The following is a 17,048-nucleotide window of genomic DNA, read 5'->3' on the forward strand; positions in this document are numbered from 1 at the left end:
AGATACACAGCTTGCTACCAGGTAATTCACATGAGAGGTTATCCTCTCTCAAAGCTCTTCCTAGGCTAGGGACTTTCTACTCAAAGCACAGGCCCTGGACAGCAGCCTCAAAGCATCTGGGAATTTCTTACAATACTACATTTCAGACCCCTCCTCAGAATTGCTAAAGCAAATCTATATTTAACAAGATCTGGGATGACTCATGTGAATATTAAAGTATGAAAAGCCTGGCTTAAGGACACTTTTCTATATAACTACCCCAGCCCTGCCCGCCTCCATATAACATTGACGGGCCTTCCCCACTTCCTCACAGTACCCTCTGTCATGTCAGGGCATCTCAGGTTCAAGGTCAAGGGAGAGACAACAATGCTTTTCTCTCCTAGCACATCTTCTGTGTTCTAGTTTCCTGTCATCGTAATCCAGCATCTATCAGAGGTGCACACAGGGTTGATAACAGGGCAGAGAAGCATATTTGTTAAAAAGAGGCCTGGGAATTGAGCTATAAAAATAGGTATAATTGTGATGGGTGAGGTGAAATGGTAAAGGTTGGAAAGACAGAGGGAAATCACATATAAGCTTCAGTACTGTTGAGAAAAGTAGAACGCAAACAGTGACTAACACCTGTGCAGTGTGTGAGAAAGGCCACTGGAGAAGTTTAGATCTGATGGCCTCAAAAGACACAGACATAATATTTCCCTGAATGGTAGACACCACCATCAGAACAGAGGTGCATGCTCAGTCGCTTGCTCAGTTGTGTCTCACTCATTATGACCCCATGAGCTGTAGCCTGCCAAGCTCCTCTGCCCATGGGCTTCTCCAGGCAAGAATACTGGAGTGGGTTGCCATTGCCTCCTCCAGGGGATCTTCCCAACTCAGGGATTGAATCTGCATCTCCTCCATCTCCTACATTGGCAGGTGGATCCTTTACTGCTTGAGCCCTTGGGAAAGCCTCAGAGGAGGGGTCATCCAAAATAAAAACCACCACCCTACTGACTCAAGTAACAAAATATCAGAGAATGGGATGGAGAAGAAAGAAAGCACACAAGTAGAAGTGGATTGTGATGTGCCGTTTCTGAAAGTCTGTTTCTGGCATGTTCCAGATGTGTGCAGTGGCTGAAACCTTCAGCCTGTTCTCCTGACACTGGGACCATGTGTGGAGGGCAGCTATAGAGACATAAACATGAACTCCCTTTAACTAAATTGCATCTGACAATAAATAAGTTCATAAATCAATAGATATTGCTGAAAGCTGGATTTTAAGACAACTTTCTCCTTTCAGTTATATTTAGAGCCAAATTTCAGGGGGAAAAATAGAGTAGTAAAATTCCCTGGCATTTTCAGACCACTTTAAGAGATTATTAGGCAGTCAAAATGAAGTATCAATAGCAAGGAAGATGCCTGATATTGAAAATCTAACATTATTAAGCATTATGGATATTGATGAGAGAGCAGGTTAAACGTGCCCTCTGTACTGATGCAGGGGTTTCCTATTGACCACAAAGGCTCCCAGACAGCATCACCTTCCTTCCCCACACTGGTGTTTAGTCATCGTCGTTGAAATTGCATTTGGAGAACGGTGATAAGTACTCAGGTACTAAAGGCTCCCATAAAGTGTCAATAAACTGCATAAGTAAGAGGCTTTGCCATTCTGCCAGTGACACGAAGACAGATGGTTCCCCCATCCATGAGTTTCTGAGACAAAGCTTTTCTAGATAGGGGACAGGAATGAGACTGTAATGGAGAGATTCCATTCTTGCGATCAGGATGCTAAATTAATTTAGCCCATCCAGTTAGTGGAGCTTCATCTGTTACATTAGGGGCCTGTAATGTGGCTGTCAAGATGTGCTGGGATGTTTATGGCTTTGCCACCTGTGCCTTGTGCAGACCCACTAGAATTTTAACTGCCTGGATCCTTCTTGCTGGGCCCAGATCTGTTTGATGTGAAACTCTTTATCATTTGAACATCCAACTGATCTGATCTGAAAAGTCCTGGAATCTGCACAGCAGAGCTTCCTGACTCCTTCGTTTGGTGTTTCACTACAGGACATAATTTCCTGGGCATTTGATCCCAGACTTACAGTGATGTTATCAGAGCCATACGGATCATAGCAGTGATCTGGTAGCACTGGCCCGCCCTACACAGGAAGACATTAAGATCCACAGAAGTTAAATATTTTCTTTGCTCTGTATCTCATATCTGGTGGCACGTATAGCCTGAGAACCAGGTTGCTAGACTTCCAGTCCAGGGCTCATGCCCATGAACTCTTAAGCCAAAGAAGTTGCTCTGTGTTCTTCCTTTTCTCACATTAGATTCATGACTTGATATTGATGTGATCCTTTAACCAGTGTGACTGGATAAAATGAGAAACTACTATGGTCATCAGTTCAGTTCAGTCGCTCAGTCGTGTCCAACTCTTTGCGACCCCATGAATCTCACTTCTGCCTAATGCTGGTGGCAGCTCATAATAATTGAGCACCTGCTTCTAAGCTGAATCTTGTGCTGCATGCATCTCATCTAGAGCCTCACTTGGTCCTTGCAGGGACCCTATATGGTAGGCAGCGTTATCACTTTTTGAAAAGGAGATGTAGCTCTACGAGATTAAATAATTTCCCACACATGTTAGTCTGAGGCAGAGTCAAGAGTCAAACCCCTAGTCTGTCGACCCCGAAGTCTGTGTTTCTCACCACAGTACTATTTTCATGCCTCCCTCATTATGATGTTGAGTTGGTATTTCTTCTCCCCTAAGCAGAGTCCTAGCTCAGAGCTGTCCTGCTTTTTCAGGGCTGCCAGCTGAACACAAAAGCAGGAACCCCTGCTTTGAAATGCCCTGGCATGGGGATTGCCATCTCTGGTCATCTCTGCCCTCGAAGCAGCTACAGCAGCAGTGAGCTGTCTCTCTCCAGCACCTGCAGCGAGTATTCCAGCGGCTCCTCCTACACGTGGCATGATGGAAAGACCCTCAGGAAAAGGGTAAGGCTCCTTCAGGGGCATTGCAGCATCAGAGGGAACCAGGAAAAAAGCCTCTTCTGGTAGGAAGGCGGAAGGTGGGAGGGAGGCCAAGAAGGAAACATGCATTTGCTGAGCCCTTGTTCTTTTACACCTCACAAAGCCATGGAGGGAGATATTATCTTCCTCATTACACAGAAGGAGAGATTGGCTCTAAAAGGTTAAGTTTCTTGCTAGAAGTCACACAGCCGGAGAGGAGTGGAATGATGACTTGATCTCAGATGATGAGGACATTATGGGAGGGAGTTTGGGAGAGAAAGACAGTTTGCTTCTGTGCTTTGGTGGAGCCCACCAAGTTCACAGATTTATATCAAGTTGGAGTGGGAGCCCTGGCCTAGTGGAACTGACCATGCTTCAGACTGACTCAGACATTTTCAATTAGTTTTATAGACATTCTCTATCGCTGTGATGCTCGGAGAGACTTGTCGATGTCCAGTGCAAATCAGGCTGAATGAGGCCAAGTCATCCCAGACTGAGCGCCCTATGAAACCTCAAAGAGAAGGTTTTCTTCTGGAGAATAGGGAGAGAGGTGCATTCTCTCAGAATAAATGACCATAAGTTTTGGAAGTCTCATTAGCTTTGTGGAAATTTACTGCTCAAAAATAGCAATGTAATATATTGACCTCCTCTACTCAATGCAATAGCCTCATAAAACTCTAATTGGCTATAAATTGAAGGAGGTACAGTACAGAGAGAAAATGCTCTGGTACATTTCAAGCACCATAGCTTCAGTGAAAGTCTCCACATAGATGCCAGGAGTTTCTTTACCAGATTGTTAAATAACTCCTGTGACTAGAATGACTTGCATCTGCTAAGTGGGCTCATATGACAGAGATTTCTTCATGATTTGAATAAACATCTTTGCACACCAGTATAAGTCAAGAATCTGGAATAGCTGTTTTCACAGTTTCCTTATATTAAAGAAAAACAAGATTGGGATTGACATACATACACTATTGGTATTATGTATAAAATAGACAACTAATGATAACTCACTCTATAGCACAGGAAATTCTACTCAATACTCTATAATGGCCTCTATGGGAAAAGAATCCAAAAAAGAGTGGATATATGTATAATATAACATTCACGTTGCTGTACACCTGAAAACTAGCAGAACATTGTAAGGCAACTATACTCCAATAAAAACTAATTTAAAAGAAAAAGAAAAGTGAAGAGTGTGGAAGCCCTGAATCTGAATATTTGGAGGTCAGTTTTCTCTCATCTGTATAAATTTAGTTTATAATGTCAGAAGTGCAAAAAACCAGGGAACGTCTATAACTGTCAGAAAATTCAGGTGAGGGAGGGCATTTGTCATACTCTGAACAAGAACTGAGAAAAAGATTTCAAGCTTGAATTTAGAGTTTATTCCCTTGGACTCAGACTTACAATGCAAAGTGCAGAGCCTGGGGTGTTATCAAAACTGCTCTTTCTAAGATGTTCAGAATTCTGAATAATGACTGCTAGTTACCTGGCTTTCAGCAGACTGGGGAGATGGTCGGGAGGATGTTCCCTCTCTTTGTCTCTGAATATTGCTGGCTCTCAGGGCGCCTCGCTCAGCACTTTTCATTCACAACTATTCCTCTCTCCCTCTCAGCCTTTCTTCTTCTTCTTTTTTTTTTTCCTTTTGGCTAAAATTTTTCCAGTTAGAACAAACCTTGATCTTTTAGAGACATCTGTTCCCTGAAAAAGGAGGAATAAGGTTCTTAAGACACTTCTTACATACTCCAATAGACATCATCTGGAAATTTAACAGTGTCCCAACTCACAATGGTATTCACATGGAGTACCAGCATGCCTGTCACATTCCCCAGAGAAAAGTCTTAATTCTCAGGGACCCAGTCCTATTAAAACACTTTCAATGGCATTATTTAAGAAACTTAAGTTCTTACCATGTACTAAGTACTCATTTAGTATTAACTGGCATAATAAATTCATACAATATAAATTTGAACATGAATATTAGCTTCAGTTCAGTACAGTTCAGTTGCTAAGTCTTGTCCGACTCTCTGCAGCCCCATGAACTGCAGCATGCCAAGCCTCTCTGTCCATCACCAACTCCCGGAGTTCACTCAAACTCACGTCCATCGAGTCGGTGATGCCATCCGGCCATCTCATCCTCTGTCATCCCCTTCTCCTCCTGCCCCCAATCCCTCCCAGCATCTGAGTCTTTTCCAATGAGTCAACTCTTTGCATGAGGTGGCCAAAGTACTGGAGTTTCAGCTTTAGCATCATTCCTTCCAAAGAACACCCAGGACTGATCTCTTTTAGGATGGACTGGTTGGATCTCCTTGCAGTCCAAGGGACTCTCAAGAGTCTTCTCCAACACCACAGTTCAAAAGCGTCAATTCTTTGGCGCTCAGCTTACACCATAATAAATATATGACCATTGGCTCTTTGGTAGTTTATAAGTATTTTATTTTTAGTATTGTTTTGTGTAGAAACAGAAAGGCAGAAATGAAACTTTAATGAAATGCACTAGCCTGCCCTTCATGGAGGAAAATGGCTCTAGTTACTGAGTAATTACCATGTGTCAGCTTTGTTAGCGCTTCATAAGCACTAGCTCATTTAATGATCATGAAAACTTATTACTTCAGTTCAGTTCAGTTGCTCAGTCGTGTCCAACTCTTTGCGACCCCATGAATTGCAGCACGCCAGGCCTCCCTGTCCATCACCAACTCCTGGAGTTCATTCATTCAAACTCATAACCATAGAGTCGGTGATGCCATCCAGCCATCTCATCCTCTGTTGTCCCCTTCTCCTCCTGCCCCCAATCCCTCCCAGCATCAGAGTCTTTTCCAATGAGTCAACTCTTCACGTGGGATGGCCAAAGTACTGGAGTTTCAGCTTTAGCATCATTCCTTCCAAAGAACACCCAGGACTGATCTCCTTTAGGATGGACTGGTTGGATCTCCTTGCAGTCCAAGGGATTCTCAAGAGTCTTCTCCAACACCACAGTTCAAAAGCATCAATTGTTCAGCACTCAACTTTCTTCACTGTCCAACTCTCACATCCATACATGACCACAGGAAAAACCATAGCCTTGCCTAGACGGACCCTTGGCAAAGTAATGTCTCTGCTTTTGAATATGCTATCTAGGTTGGTCATAACTTTCCTTCTAAGGAGTAAGCGTCTTTTAATTTCATGGCTGCAGTCACCATCTGCAGTGGTTTTGGAGCCCCCAAAAATAAAGTCTGCCATAGTTTCTACTGTTTCCCCATCTATTTGCCATGAAGTGATGGGACCAGATGCCATGATCTTCGTTTTCTGAATGCTGAGCTTTAAGCCAACTTTTTCACTCTCCTCTTTCACTTTCATCAAGAGGCTTTTGAGTTCCTCTTCACTTTCTGCCATAAGGGTGGTGTCATCTGCATATCTGAGGTTATTGATATTTCTCCTCGCAATCTTGATTCCAGCTTGTGCTTCCTCCATCCCAGCATTTCTCATGGGAATTCCTTAAGTTAAATAAGCAGGGTGACAATATGCAGCCTTGACATACTCCTTTTCCTATTTGGAACCAGTCTGTTGTTCCATGTCCAGTTCTAACTGTTGCTTCCTGACCTGCATACAGATTTCTCAAGAGGAAGGTCAGGTGGTCTGGTATTCCCATCTCTTGAAGAATTTTCCCCAGCTGATTGTGATCCACACAGTCAAAGGCTTTGGCATAGTCAATAAAGCAGAAATAGATGTTTTTCTGGAACTCTCTTCCTTTTTCCATGATCCAGTGGAAGTGGGCAATTTGATCTCTGGTTCCTCTGCCTTTTCTAAAACCAGCTTGAACATCAGGAAGTTCACGGTTCACGTATTGCTGAAGCCTGGCTTGGAGAATTTTGAGCATTACTTTACTAGCGTGTGAGACGAGTACAATTGTGCGGTAGTTTGAGCATTCTTTGGCATTGCCTTTTTTGGGGATTGGAATGAAAACTGACCTTTTCCAGTCCTGTGGCCACTGCTGAGTTTTCCAAATTTGCTGGCATATTGAGTGCAGCACTTTCACAACATCATCTTTCAGGATTTGAAATAGCTCAACTGGAATTCCATCACCTCCACTAGCTTTGTTTGTAGTGATGCTTTCTAAGGCCCACTAACTTACTACTTAGGTTTTCTTATTTCCCCTCTTTCACAGAGGAATAACCTGAGGTCCTGAGAAATTACACGTCTATTTCAAGGTCTCATAGCCAGTAAGTAGAACTGAGCAGTTGGCTCCAGAACCTCAACTATTCTGCTAGATTTTGAATTAGTCTAAAAATTGGAAGAGTCCCAGGTGTTGGGATGGATTTTTCCCATAAGACCAAGAACATCCTTTAATAAAACAGGAACAAAAAAGAATGTGTGAAACAATTATCTATTTAAGAAATAGAAAAGAACTGTGGACATTAAACCCAGGCTCCTACTTTAGCAGCAGCATCATTCAGCCACTACCCTCCTTCCAGAGCAACTCTCTTCTGACTTTCCTGCAAAAAATAAGAAGCTGTACCCCACCACCTCCCCAACAGGAGACTTGTGCTTCTCTTTCTCAGGTTTCAAGATTATCTCCAACTTTTCTCAAGTTATTAAGTACCATAACCTTCTGTGGAAAACAGATTGAGGAATGTGGCTAATCTCACAGGGTAGGGAGCCTGGGCCCTGGGAGCTTCGCAGCTGCTGGCCCTGGGGATGAATCATACCGGAGCGTGGGCAGACTGTGGGGCAGGAAGGAAGTGGGTGGGCTGACGCAGAGCACATCTTCTATGGCTTGAACAAATCTGCCCCTTTCAAGCTTTGATGGAGTACTTCTATCTGGCTTCTCTTCTTTATTGTGCATGTGACATCAGAATCATGGAAATTCTTTGAAACCCAAGCTGTGGCAGTCTATTCACTGGTCAGTCTATAATACCCACTAAAGGGTTTTTTTTTCTGCTTTCCAAAGAAGTTTTTAATGGCACAGCAGAGAAGAAGGAGTGGGGGAAGGGAAGCATCACCAAAATAGATCTCTCCACAGCAACTTCTGATCCTGGAGAATTTTCCAAACAAAATATATATAATTTGATTTACAATTAAATATTTATATAACAAATAGAAAAAAAAAGACATGTTGATAGCAAAGGTCAGTTTTATGAAAACAAAACAAAAAAAAAAGTCTTCAGTGTAAGCAAATGCAAGCAAATGCTCTTGGCTTAGTAAAAATCTGAAATTCCAAAGTAAGTTTGTGACATTGAGTTGATGTCTGCTTATGAGCATATGCATGAGCGTTTAGGGTCCCAGGATAGCAGGGCAGCTAGTGGAGAGGCCAACGGGAGCTGTAACTCTTAGCCAAGATTGGTACTGAGAACATGTATCAGATTCATTCATAGACATTCTTCGGCATTAATTATACAGCCTTTTTTTAAAAAGTCATTAGTTCTGAGCCTCCTAATTTCCCTGAGTGCTAGTTTGTGATTAAACTCTGCAACTTTCATTCAGAAGAGGGCTGTTGGAGTAACCTATGGTCTCTATTATGACTTTGACTAATACAGAGGGGAGAACAGAGGCTAAGCCTGACTCTAGCGGTATCACTTCAAGATTAATGTGCAGTCTTTAGAGCCAGACTGCCTGGGTCAGATCCCCATGCAGCCACTTCAGAACTGAGTCATAGAAAAGGCCCAGAAAACCAGAGTTGAAACTTCTGCACTAGCTCTTCGTTGACTGTATGATCTCCAAAGGACAGATCTTGCTGAATCTCAGTTTCCTTCCTCTGAAAATAGGATTGATATTGTCTGCTTCATGGTCTTGTTCTGAAAATTAAGTCAAAGCACTGGGTCAGTGGCTGGTAGACAGCAGATGCTTGGTCAGCATGAGTTTCCTCCTCTGCCATTCTGTTTCTTGTTAGCAATATTTTGATAAATGTGAATGTCTGAGGAGAATGCCATGTTTTTTCTATGTCATTTCTTGGTCACTTCTCCAGAACTAATACTGGTATTTGGAGAAATATGAAGAACAGGAAATTGACCTTTCAAAGTTAGTAGGTCAATCATTGCTATGGGTTCTAACGGCAAATGGCCAGCTGCTCTGTGTGTATAAATATTTCATGGATATTCACTGCCTATCAAATAAAGTCTTGAAGCCGCATGACATTCTAACTTTCAGTTGTTAGAATGGAAGGGACTATAAGGCCTGGACCAACTCATTTTTCCTCTTACCCTCTTCACCTCCCATAAACGCTGCACAGTGAGCTAGACTGTCTTCTGATTATTCCCTAAATGTTCCTTAAACATACTTTTCCAATTAAGGTCTTTGCCATTCCATTTCTTCTACCTGGAAATTATTTCCTCTAGTTTAAAAAATATATATATATATATATTTTTAAATTTTATTTATTTATTTATTTTTGGCTGTTCTGGGTCTTCATTGTGGTACACCAGCTTCTCACTGGTGGCTTGTCTTGCAGAGCACAGGCACGAGGTGCAAGGGCAGTAGTTGCAGCACACGGGCTCAGGAGTTGCGGTACATTGGCTTCAGTAGTTGCAGCACACGGGCTCAGGAGTTGTGGTACACGGGCTTCAGTAGTTGCAGTACATTGGCTTCAGTAGTTGCAGCACACGAGCTCAGGAGTTGTACACGGGCTTCAGTAGTTGCAGCACATGGGCTCAGTAGTTGTGGTACACGGGCTTAGCTGCTCCACAGCATGTGGGATCTTCCCAAACTAGGGATCGAACCCGTGTCCCCTGCAATGGCAGGTGGATTGTTATCCACTGCACCACCAGGGAAGTCCTCTACTTTTAAACTAAGGCAAACCTATCCATCTTTCTAGGGCTAAGTTTGTTGTAAAAACGAAGGAAGGAAAGAAGGAAGGAGAAGAATAGAGAGAACTTCTCATATGCTTTTTGTGGTTTCTCAAACACACATGTGGTCTCCCTCCTCTGTAACTCAAGAGTACCTACTAGTTTTCTATGTCTCATTTGCTCCCTTGACTCACAGTACTTGAGCCCAACTCCTCCTGGGTCACCTGCTCCTTGAAGGCAGGGTCCTTATCTTGTACTTATCTATAGCATGCACTCCTTAATTCAGGACCTGGCAAAGTAGAGTTTTGCTACATAATAAACTAGTTTGCATTAACTAATGAATAAATACATTTATATGTTAATATTTATCAACCACGAGGATGAACTAAGTTTAATGATGGCCTTTACCTTCTATAAACTGGTGATCCACAGGGCTCAATCATGTCTAATATCTCCTCTTTCTTTCCTAGCAGTCATCACAAAATTGGGACAAAAGGTTAAGTATTGACTCTTCGCTCCCGAGTGGCTTTGCTAGTCCTACAGATGAACTACCTCCGACTCGCATCAAGGAAAGCCACATTTTGGAAGGACTAAGAAAGCTCCAGAAGCGTAAAGTGTTACTTGAACCCCCATCAGTGATAACCAAATGGGGTTATAAAGATTGCATGAACTCCAATGAAGGAATCTATTCTCCAGGAATTAAAAGTAGCAGCCTGAAGGAATATCCACCCTGCAAACCCACAGACACAGGGAGCCCCTGCACGGATCCCCACAAGGCATTTGTTTATGACACGGATTCTCATGATGAGGCTGATGAGGACGCTTCCTCCTTAGCCTCCGTCCAAGTGGTTCCAAACCAGGGCTGCAGGCTGCACAGTTGTAAATTAACCCACAGTGTCTCTGACAGCCTCTTTGGCTGGGAGCTGAATGGCAAACACTGTTCAGAAGTCACTTCCTCGGTCTACTCCAGGGAGAGGCCTGAGAAGTTGACCGGTTGTGCCAGCAACTGTCCCTTGGAGCAGAAGCTGTGCCCAGGTGTGCAGGGGCCTCGGGTACAGAGAGAGAAGGTCTCACCCAGCCAGGGCTGCCAGGCCCTCAGTCTTCAGCCCTCAGACACCGATGACCCGGAGACCCTGGATGAGCTGCACATCGAGAGCAGTGATGAGAAAAGCCCTTCAGATGTGTCTGCAACCGCAGACACCGACCAGTCCACGGAGAACCTGGATATCCTCACAGGATTTGAAAAACCTTCACGTGGGTCTCCCGAGGAGGAAGAAAACCAAGTACCCGTCCATTTAGAGAGCAGGCCAAAGACGTTTAGTTTCATTAAGCAACAGAGGGTTGTAAAACGGACTTCCTCAGAAGAATGTATTACTGTGATATTTGATGCAGAAGACGGCGAGCCCATTGAGTTCAGCTCTCACCAGACTGGCCTTGTTACTGTTACCAGAAAGGAGATTTCCATCCATCAGGCCCCTGCTGGGCCCCAGATGGAACACACTGAACTTTCACCTCAGGGAATTGTTCATTTACAGCCAGGGGCTGCAGCTAGAGACTACCCTTTTTTAAAGAGGTCTGAAGAGGAAACTGAAAGAAACATTCCACAAGATGAGGTAGATGATCCTGCCGTGACACCTGCTGTGTCTTTCCACCCCAGGACAGTGACGCAAAATACTCAAAGACTGGCCAAACCGACACATGTCACACCATGCCAGAGTCATTCTCGGCCATCTGTGGGCACAGGCGTCTGTCAGAAGAAAAGTCTGACAAAAATACCTACCAGGGGCAAGTCTTCACCTCAGAAATCGAAAGTAAGGGAGCCTGAAGCCTCCCTTATGTTGCCCTCAGCTGGCCCAGTGACTCTTGAGAAACCACCAGCTCCAGGGAAACTTTCACAGTTCAAAAAGACTGAAGGTCCAGCTCCCCTTTTTGATTTGCAGCCAGATTCACACATTCCGAAACCCCCCACCCAGCTTCCTCATGGCTCCAAGATGTCCAGCAGAAGGGATTGGGTCCAGAGCTCCAAGAGTCAGATGCTAGCATCACAGTTGCTGTCCAGGCCCCCCACTGAGCGGAGTGACGATGGGGAGCCCCCCACGAGGGATAAACACTGTGATCCAGGGCCAGAGGCCGGGGTGAAATCGCCCTCCCCACCATCCCCTCCAGGCAGGTCGGTCTCCCTACTCATCAGGCCCAGTTATGACTTTTTGCCACCACCTTCATCTGCCAAATCCGAAAGCAGGGTCTCCAACGAGACAGCAAGAATGGTATTGAAATCGCCCCCTCTGAAAGGATCCTCTGCTCCTGTTATTTATTTTAACCAGACCCTGACAGATGTGCAGGGGAAGAAACCGTCTGTGGCCTTCAAAAAGCCCATCTTCACTCCCTCACCACCCTCCGCAGAAACAGCAATCCAGATGAGATGCCCTGCTCACAGCCCCTCCAGCTCATTTGCTGTGATGGTCCCGGAGCCCCCAAAAGTCTCTCCAAAGAGAAATGTCCCCAGAGCCCCACCTCACCAAACACTTGGGACCACACAGAACAACACAGGGTTACAGACTCCCAAGAATTATGCTTCCTCCCGTGAGCCACTGGAAATACCGTCCTCCAAAGGTGTGTCTCCAGGGAGAAAAGAAAAGTTGAATGGCAATGTCTCTGCATCTTCCAAGCCTTCCTTCTTAGGGGTAAATGAGTCACCATCATCTCAGGTTAACAGTCCCTTATCATCAGCATCCTTCAAAAGCCATAACCCCCTACATGGTTGTCAAAACCTTCATGAGAGAGGACTGAAAACTCGCCTCCCAGTTGGGCTCAAAGTTTTCATGAAGTCTCCCCAGTTGCTCAGGAAAAGTTCCACGGTGCCAGGGAAACAGGAAAAAGACAGTCTAAATGAAGCCTCGAAAACCTCCGTGGCTGTGAGCAAGGCTAAGCCAGGGGCCTCCAGAAATCCAGCCAGCCTTGAGACCACAGGAGGGGAAAGAAATACGTCTCCAGTGAGTTTACCAGCACAAGAGAGTTTGGCCGAAGGGCTTCCCCTGGAAAGAGCAATGCCAGAGTCACTGGAAAATAGCATGCCTGGGGCTGATAGAAAAGATGGAGTAGAAAACAGGTCTGTGAAAAGATCCCTGTCCTCCAGCAAACCACACCTGAAACCAGCTCTAGGCATGAATGGAGCCAAAGCCCGCAGCCAGAGTTTCAGTGCTCACTCAGGGGAAAAGCCCCCCACACCCCCCACAGAAGGGCTGGGCAAAGTCCGGACTCAAATTATTACCAACACCGCTGAGAGAGGCAATTCCCTCACCCGGCAGAGCTCTTCCACCGAAGGCTCTCCCAGCAAGAGTGCGTCTGCCCCTGTGTCTGATGGTCTCCCCAGCACTGGGAGGCCCCTGGGACATCCTTCCCCCAGGCAGGGTTCCTTGGGGAGCACAGGCAGCTCCAGCAGTCAGCATGGGAGCCCAAGCAAGTTGCCTTTGAGGATCCCTCCAAAATCCGAGGAGCCCCTCACCCCAGCTGGAACAGAAGAGCAGCAGGCCTATGCCCAGGGAGAAGGCCCCAGGGTGACGGTACCTGAGGAACCAGGCAGCGACCACTGCAGGTGCCCACTCACCCCAACAGATAGCTCAGGAGGCCCACAGAGCCTGGGGAGGACGCCACATCCCAGCAGTTTCACAGCAAGCAGGACCTCCAGGCTAGAAACTTCCGGAAGGTATCCAGACACTTCTACAACCAGGGCCGGTGTCGTAAGCCCAGAAGCCCCGCTCTCACCCACAATTGAAGAAAAGGTCATGTTGTGCATTCAGGAAAATGTGGAAAAGGGCCAAGTGCAAACAAAGTCCACCTCTGTGGAAGCAAAACCGAAGCCGGGGCCTTCTTTTGCCAGCTGGTTCGGTTTTCGGAGGAGCAGACTCCCGGCTCTCAGTAGCAGGAAGATGGATGTCTCCAAAACCAAAGCAGAAAAGAAAGATGCAAAAGGTTTAGGGTTTGGAAACAAACAGCTGAAATCAGAGAGAAAGAAAGAGAAAAAGAAGCCTGAGCTACAGTGTGAGATGGAAAATGAACTTCACAGGGATATCGAGTTGGCAGATGGTCCAGACAGTGGTTTGCAAAACAGAAATAACCCAAAAACACCGCCAGACATTTATGATCAAGTGAAGTTTGAATCAAGAAATAGACCCAGCCCTGTTCCATGTTCAGCGAAAGATACCTTTATGACAGAACTTCTGAACAGGTAGTGTATTGGCAAAAAGAGTGAGAGGGTGGCAGTGTGTAGAGCCGTGCAGGACCCCAACCCCCCCCCCCCACCAACCAGGAGAGCTTTTTGTCTCCTGCATATTGAATACCAGTCAAGCATGTTTTTCAGACAAGCAGGAATGCATCATAGCAATCTTTTATACATTAGCCAGAATTTAAACAATGGAATAAAAGTTAGCAATAAAATGATAATTTAGTCCATGTTACTCTGTTAACCAAACCAATGGTCTTTGAAATTAAAGAATGGTAAATTTTATCAAGGTTGATAGAAATTCAACCTACACTAGAAATCATGAGTGGATCCACATGGCATGAAATGGAAGAAAATTACACATACATTTTAAAGGATGCTGATCTCACTTATTGTACCAAGCACACTTACACTTAAAACTTTCCAGAGATAATTACATATTCTGCTGATCTTAAGCCAGCATATATTTAGCCATTCTCCCCCAGTCTCCACTCTCTTCCAGGGTGCCGCATGTGTGTGTACATCTGAGTTGCCCTGCTGTGCACCTGGAACTATGACAACATTGTTAATCGGCTGTACACCAATATGAAATGAGTTAAAATGGAGAAAAAGAGAAATATATTTAGCAATCACTCCTCACAGGCTTTTATTTTATACCCCACCTCATCTCAAGCAATCATAAAAATAAAAACAAATTATTGTATTATCAAATCTAAATTGACACACTGCTGGAATAGCAGATGCAGATTTGACCAAGACCAGTGAGAGACACTTACCACTCAAAGGTTTAAAGACAAAGAGATATATGGAGGTTACTTTAAACATTAAAGGATTGGGATAAATAGAGTGATTGAAGAAGAGGAATGTAATTGATCAGAGGAATCACTTTCTACCTGCAGAGTTGATAAGAAAGCAGCTCAACAGACAGAAAGTGGATCAAATAATCTCTCCTGTAGGAGTGTGTTAAAGGTCAGCTCCCAGGGCTCCTGTCTCACCAGCAGCTCTCTCAGCACTCAAGGAAACCACAAGAAAAACATCAAAACCAAAGCAGATATGGAAAAACCGAAAGGCTCCCTGGTAAGTACTTCACCATCCTGGTTATAAAGTGTTAGGTCCCTATAGGGGCTAGTTGGGTTCTGTCTACTTTTTACTGATGAAAATACAGGCAAGAGATGACCAAGAAGGAGAAAGATAAAGCCAAAGAGAAGAGAGAGAGAAGTCATGGAGACAAAGTAACAGAATGATGGCAGCTAGACTGGAAGGGTCCCAGCTCCCTCCACCCATGCTGCTTTCTTTTGTAGCTCTCTTTTCAGAACCTTGGTGTGATCACAGTGCAGGCAGTGATGCTGTGGGTGTTCACCGTCACGTTGTACCCTTGTACTGGGAATTCGTTATGGTGATTATTTCCATCATTTCCAGCAACTCAGAAGGGAATGAAAATGATTAGAAAAAATAAAAGTGCAAAACAATTTTGGAGAATATTGCCTATTTTGATGATTTGATTTAAGCATTTCCCCTTTTTTCCTTAAGTTGTATATACTGATTAATCCTACCTAAGATGGAGTTAAGATTCAAGGTATCGTTTTTGGAACTTGACTCCCTATCATTTTGTTTTTTAATTATGAGGTTCAGAACTCAGGGGGTAATTTCCTTTTAAAAAATGAATAAAAGATGTTTCCCCAGGATATGCTAGTTTCAAATATTTTTGTTTTAAAATTATCTTAAATTGAACTTCCTCTCCTTAAATTCTTTCTGTTCTTGCATCATTGATCTTGTGATATTCATTGTTCCTTTATGGAAACTTTAAAGCACTCGAACAAAAAAAATCTCTTTTCAGAATTACCATATCCATATATTTGTGTACTCATAATAAAAGATTGTAAAATATACTATATACTACCTTTTTTCTTTCCTTTTTCAGGAAAACCTGAAAAATTTAGGAATTAGTCATGTTTTTCTGGAGTGGTTCAAGGATAGAGGAGATTTTAGTAGTAATCCAATTTGATATTATTATTAATTATTAGTTAATAATAATTAAACTCTAGGGTTCCTTAAAGTTTCACTTTAATTTGAAACAAATGTACACTTAAATGCTTTTTTTTTTTTTTTTTTCCCAAACACCTCTTTGCCTCTTTGCTGTAAAAAGCTACAAGGTCTTTTTTTTTTTTTTCAGACTCTGAAATGGTATGCAGACTATGTTCTTTGCAAAAGTTTTTTTTCTTTCCCCTTATTCTTGCTCTTGGCTTCCATGATATCACCCTTTCTTGAAAACGTAGATGTCCCTTGCATTATAAAATCTCAAATTAGAAGTGTATCTAAGGCTGCCCTTGTAGTGTCACTGAAAGAAAGAGAGAGAATAAATGTGTGGAAATGTGCAATATGCTGGAAATTCAATCCAGCTGATCTAAAACTTTGATAGCCTGGCAGAGCCCCTTATCAGAGGCACTCAATTTAACTATGCCCCATTTAAGATGGTTCTGACAACTTGGGGTATATCTTCACTGTACAAAAATACCAAAAAGGAGGGAGGGGGAAACAACTCTGTTTGGCTTTTACAATTTCATTTTTACTTTCCTATTACTTCCTAATGGGAAAGTAATTTGCCTTGCTCTCTCATTTTCAGTCTTTTACAATGTAGTAACAAGTTTCATTTCATCTTCCCAGAGTATCTGCAAGAAACACTCTTATTGTTTTCTGAGAACAAGGATTCCCTAACCACTCCAAGTATATATAATCCATCAGCTGTTAGTCACTCAGTCATGTCTGATTCTTTACGACCCCATGCACTGTAGTCCTCCAGGTTCCTCTGTCCATGGAATTTTCCAGGCAAGAATACTGGAGTGAATACTGAATTCTGAAGCCATTCCCTTCTTCAGGGTATTTTCTTGACCCAGGGATTGAACCTGGGTCTCATAGACTAATTTTCTAGTTAGCTGCAAGAGGAAATTAAAACATGCTGGGAAGCTTTCAATATAAAGAAATATTATTAACCTAGATAGTTGACATGCTAGTCATTTTTTCAGATGTAAAATGCAATTTTTTTCATCTCTATGATTATCAACATGGATTGGACTAAAAT

At 43.6% G+C, this 17,048-nt stretch overlaps 1 protein-coding gene across 28 annotated transcripts in view; it reads left to right on the top strand.

Moving 5' to 3' along the window:
- Nucleotides 1-17,048, top strand: part of NCKAP5 (NCK associated protein 5) — a 1,093,872-nt gene that overhangs the window by 941,014 nt on the left and 135,810 nt on the right. For 27 of the 28 annotated variants that reach the window (XR_008711991.1, XR_008711992.1, XR_008711990.1 and 24 more), the window contains 3 exons: nt 2,783-2,971; nt 10,218-13,975; nt 14,869-15,046. Coding sequence is in view for 25 of the 28 variants with exons in the window: in XM_055572827.1 (XP_055428802.1) it covers nt 2,783-2,971; nt 10,218-13,975; nt 14,869-15,046 (4,125 nt within the window). In the remaining 3 variants the exon portion in view is untranslated. The remainder of the gene's footprint in view (nt 1-2,782; nt 2,972-10,217; nt 13,976-14,868; nt 15,047-17,048) is intronic. The other variant, XM_055572824.1, reaches the window with a different exon arrangement.

The sequence above is a fragment of the Bubalus kerabau genome, chromosome 3 (genome assembly GCF_029407905.1).
Source record: "Bubalus kerabau isolate K-KA32 ecotype Philippines breed swamp buffalo chromosome 3, PCC_UOA_SB_1v2, whole genome shotgun sequence".
Taxonomy (NCBI): Eukaryota; Metazoa; Chordata; class Mammalia; order Artiodactyla; family Bovidae; genus Bubalus; species Bubalus kerabau.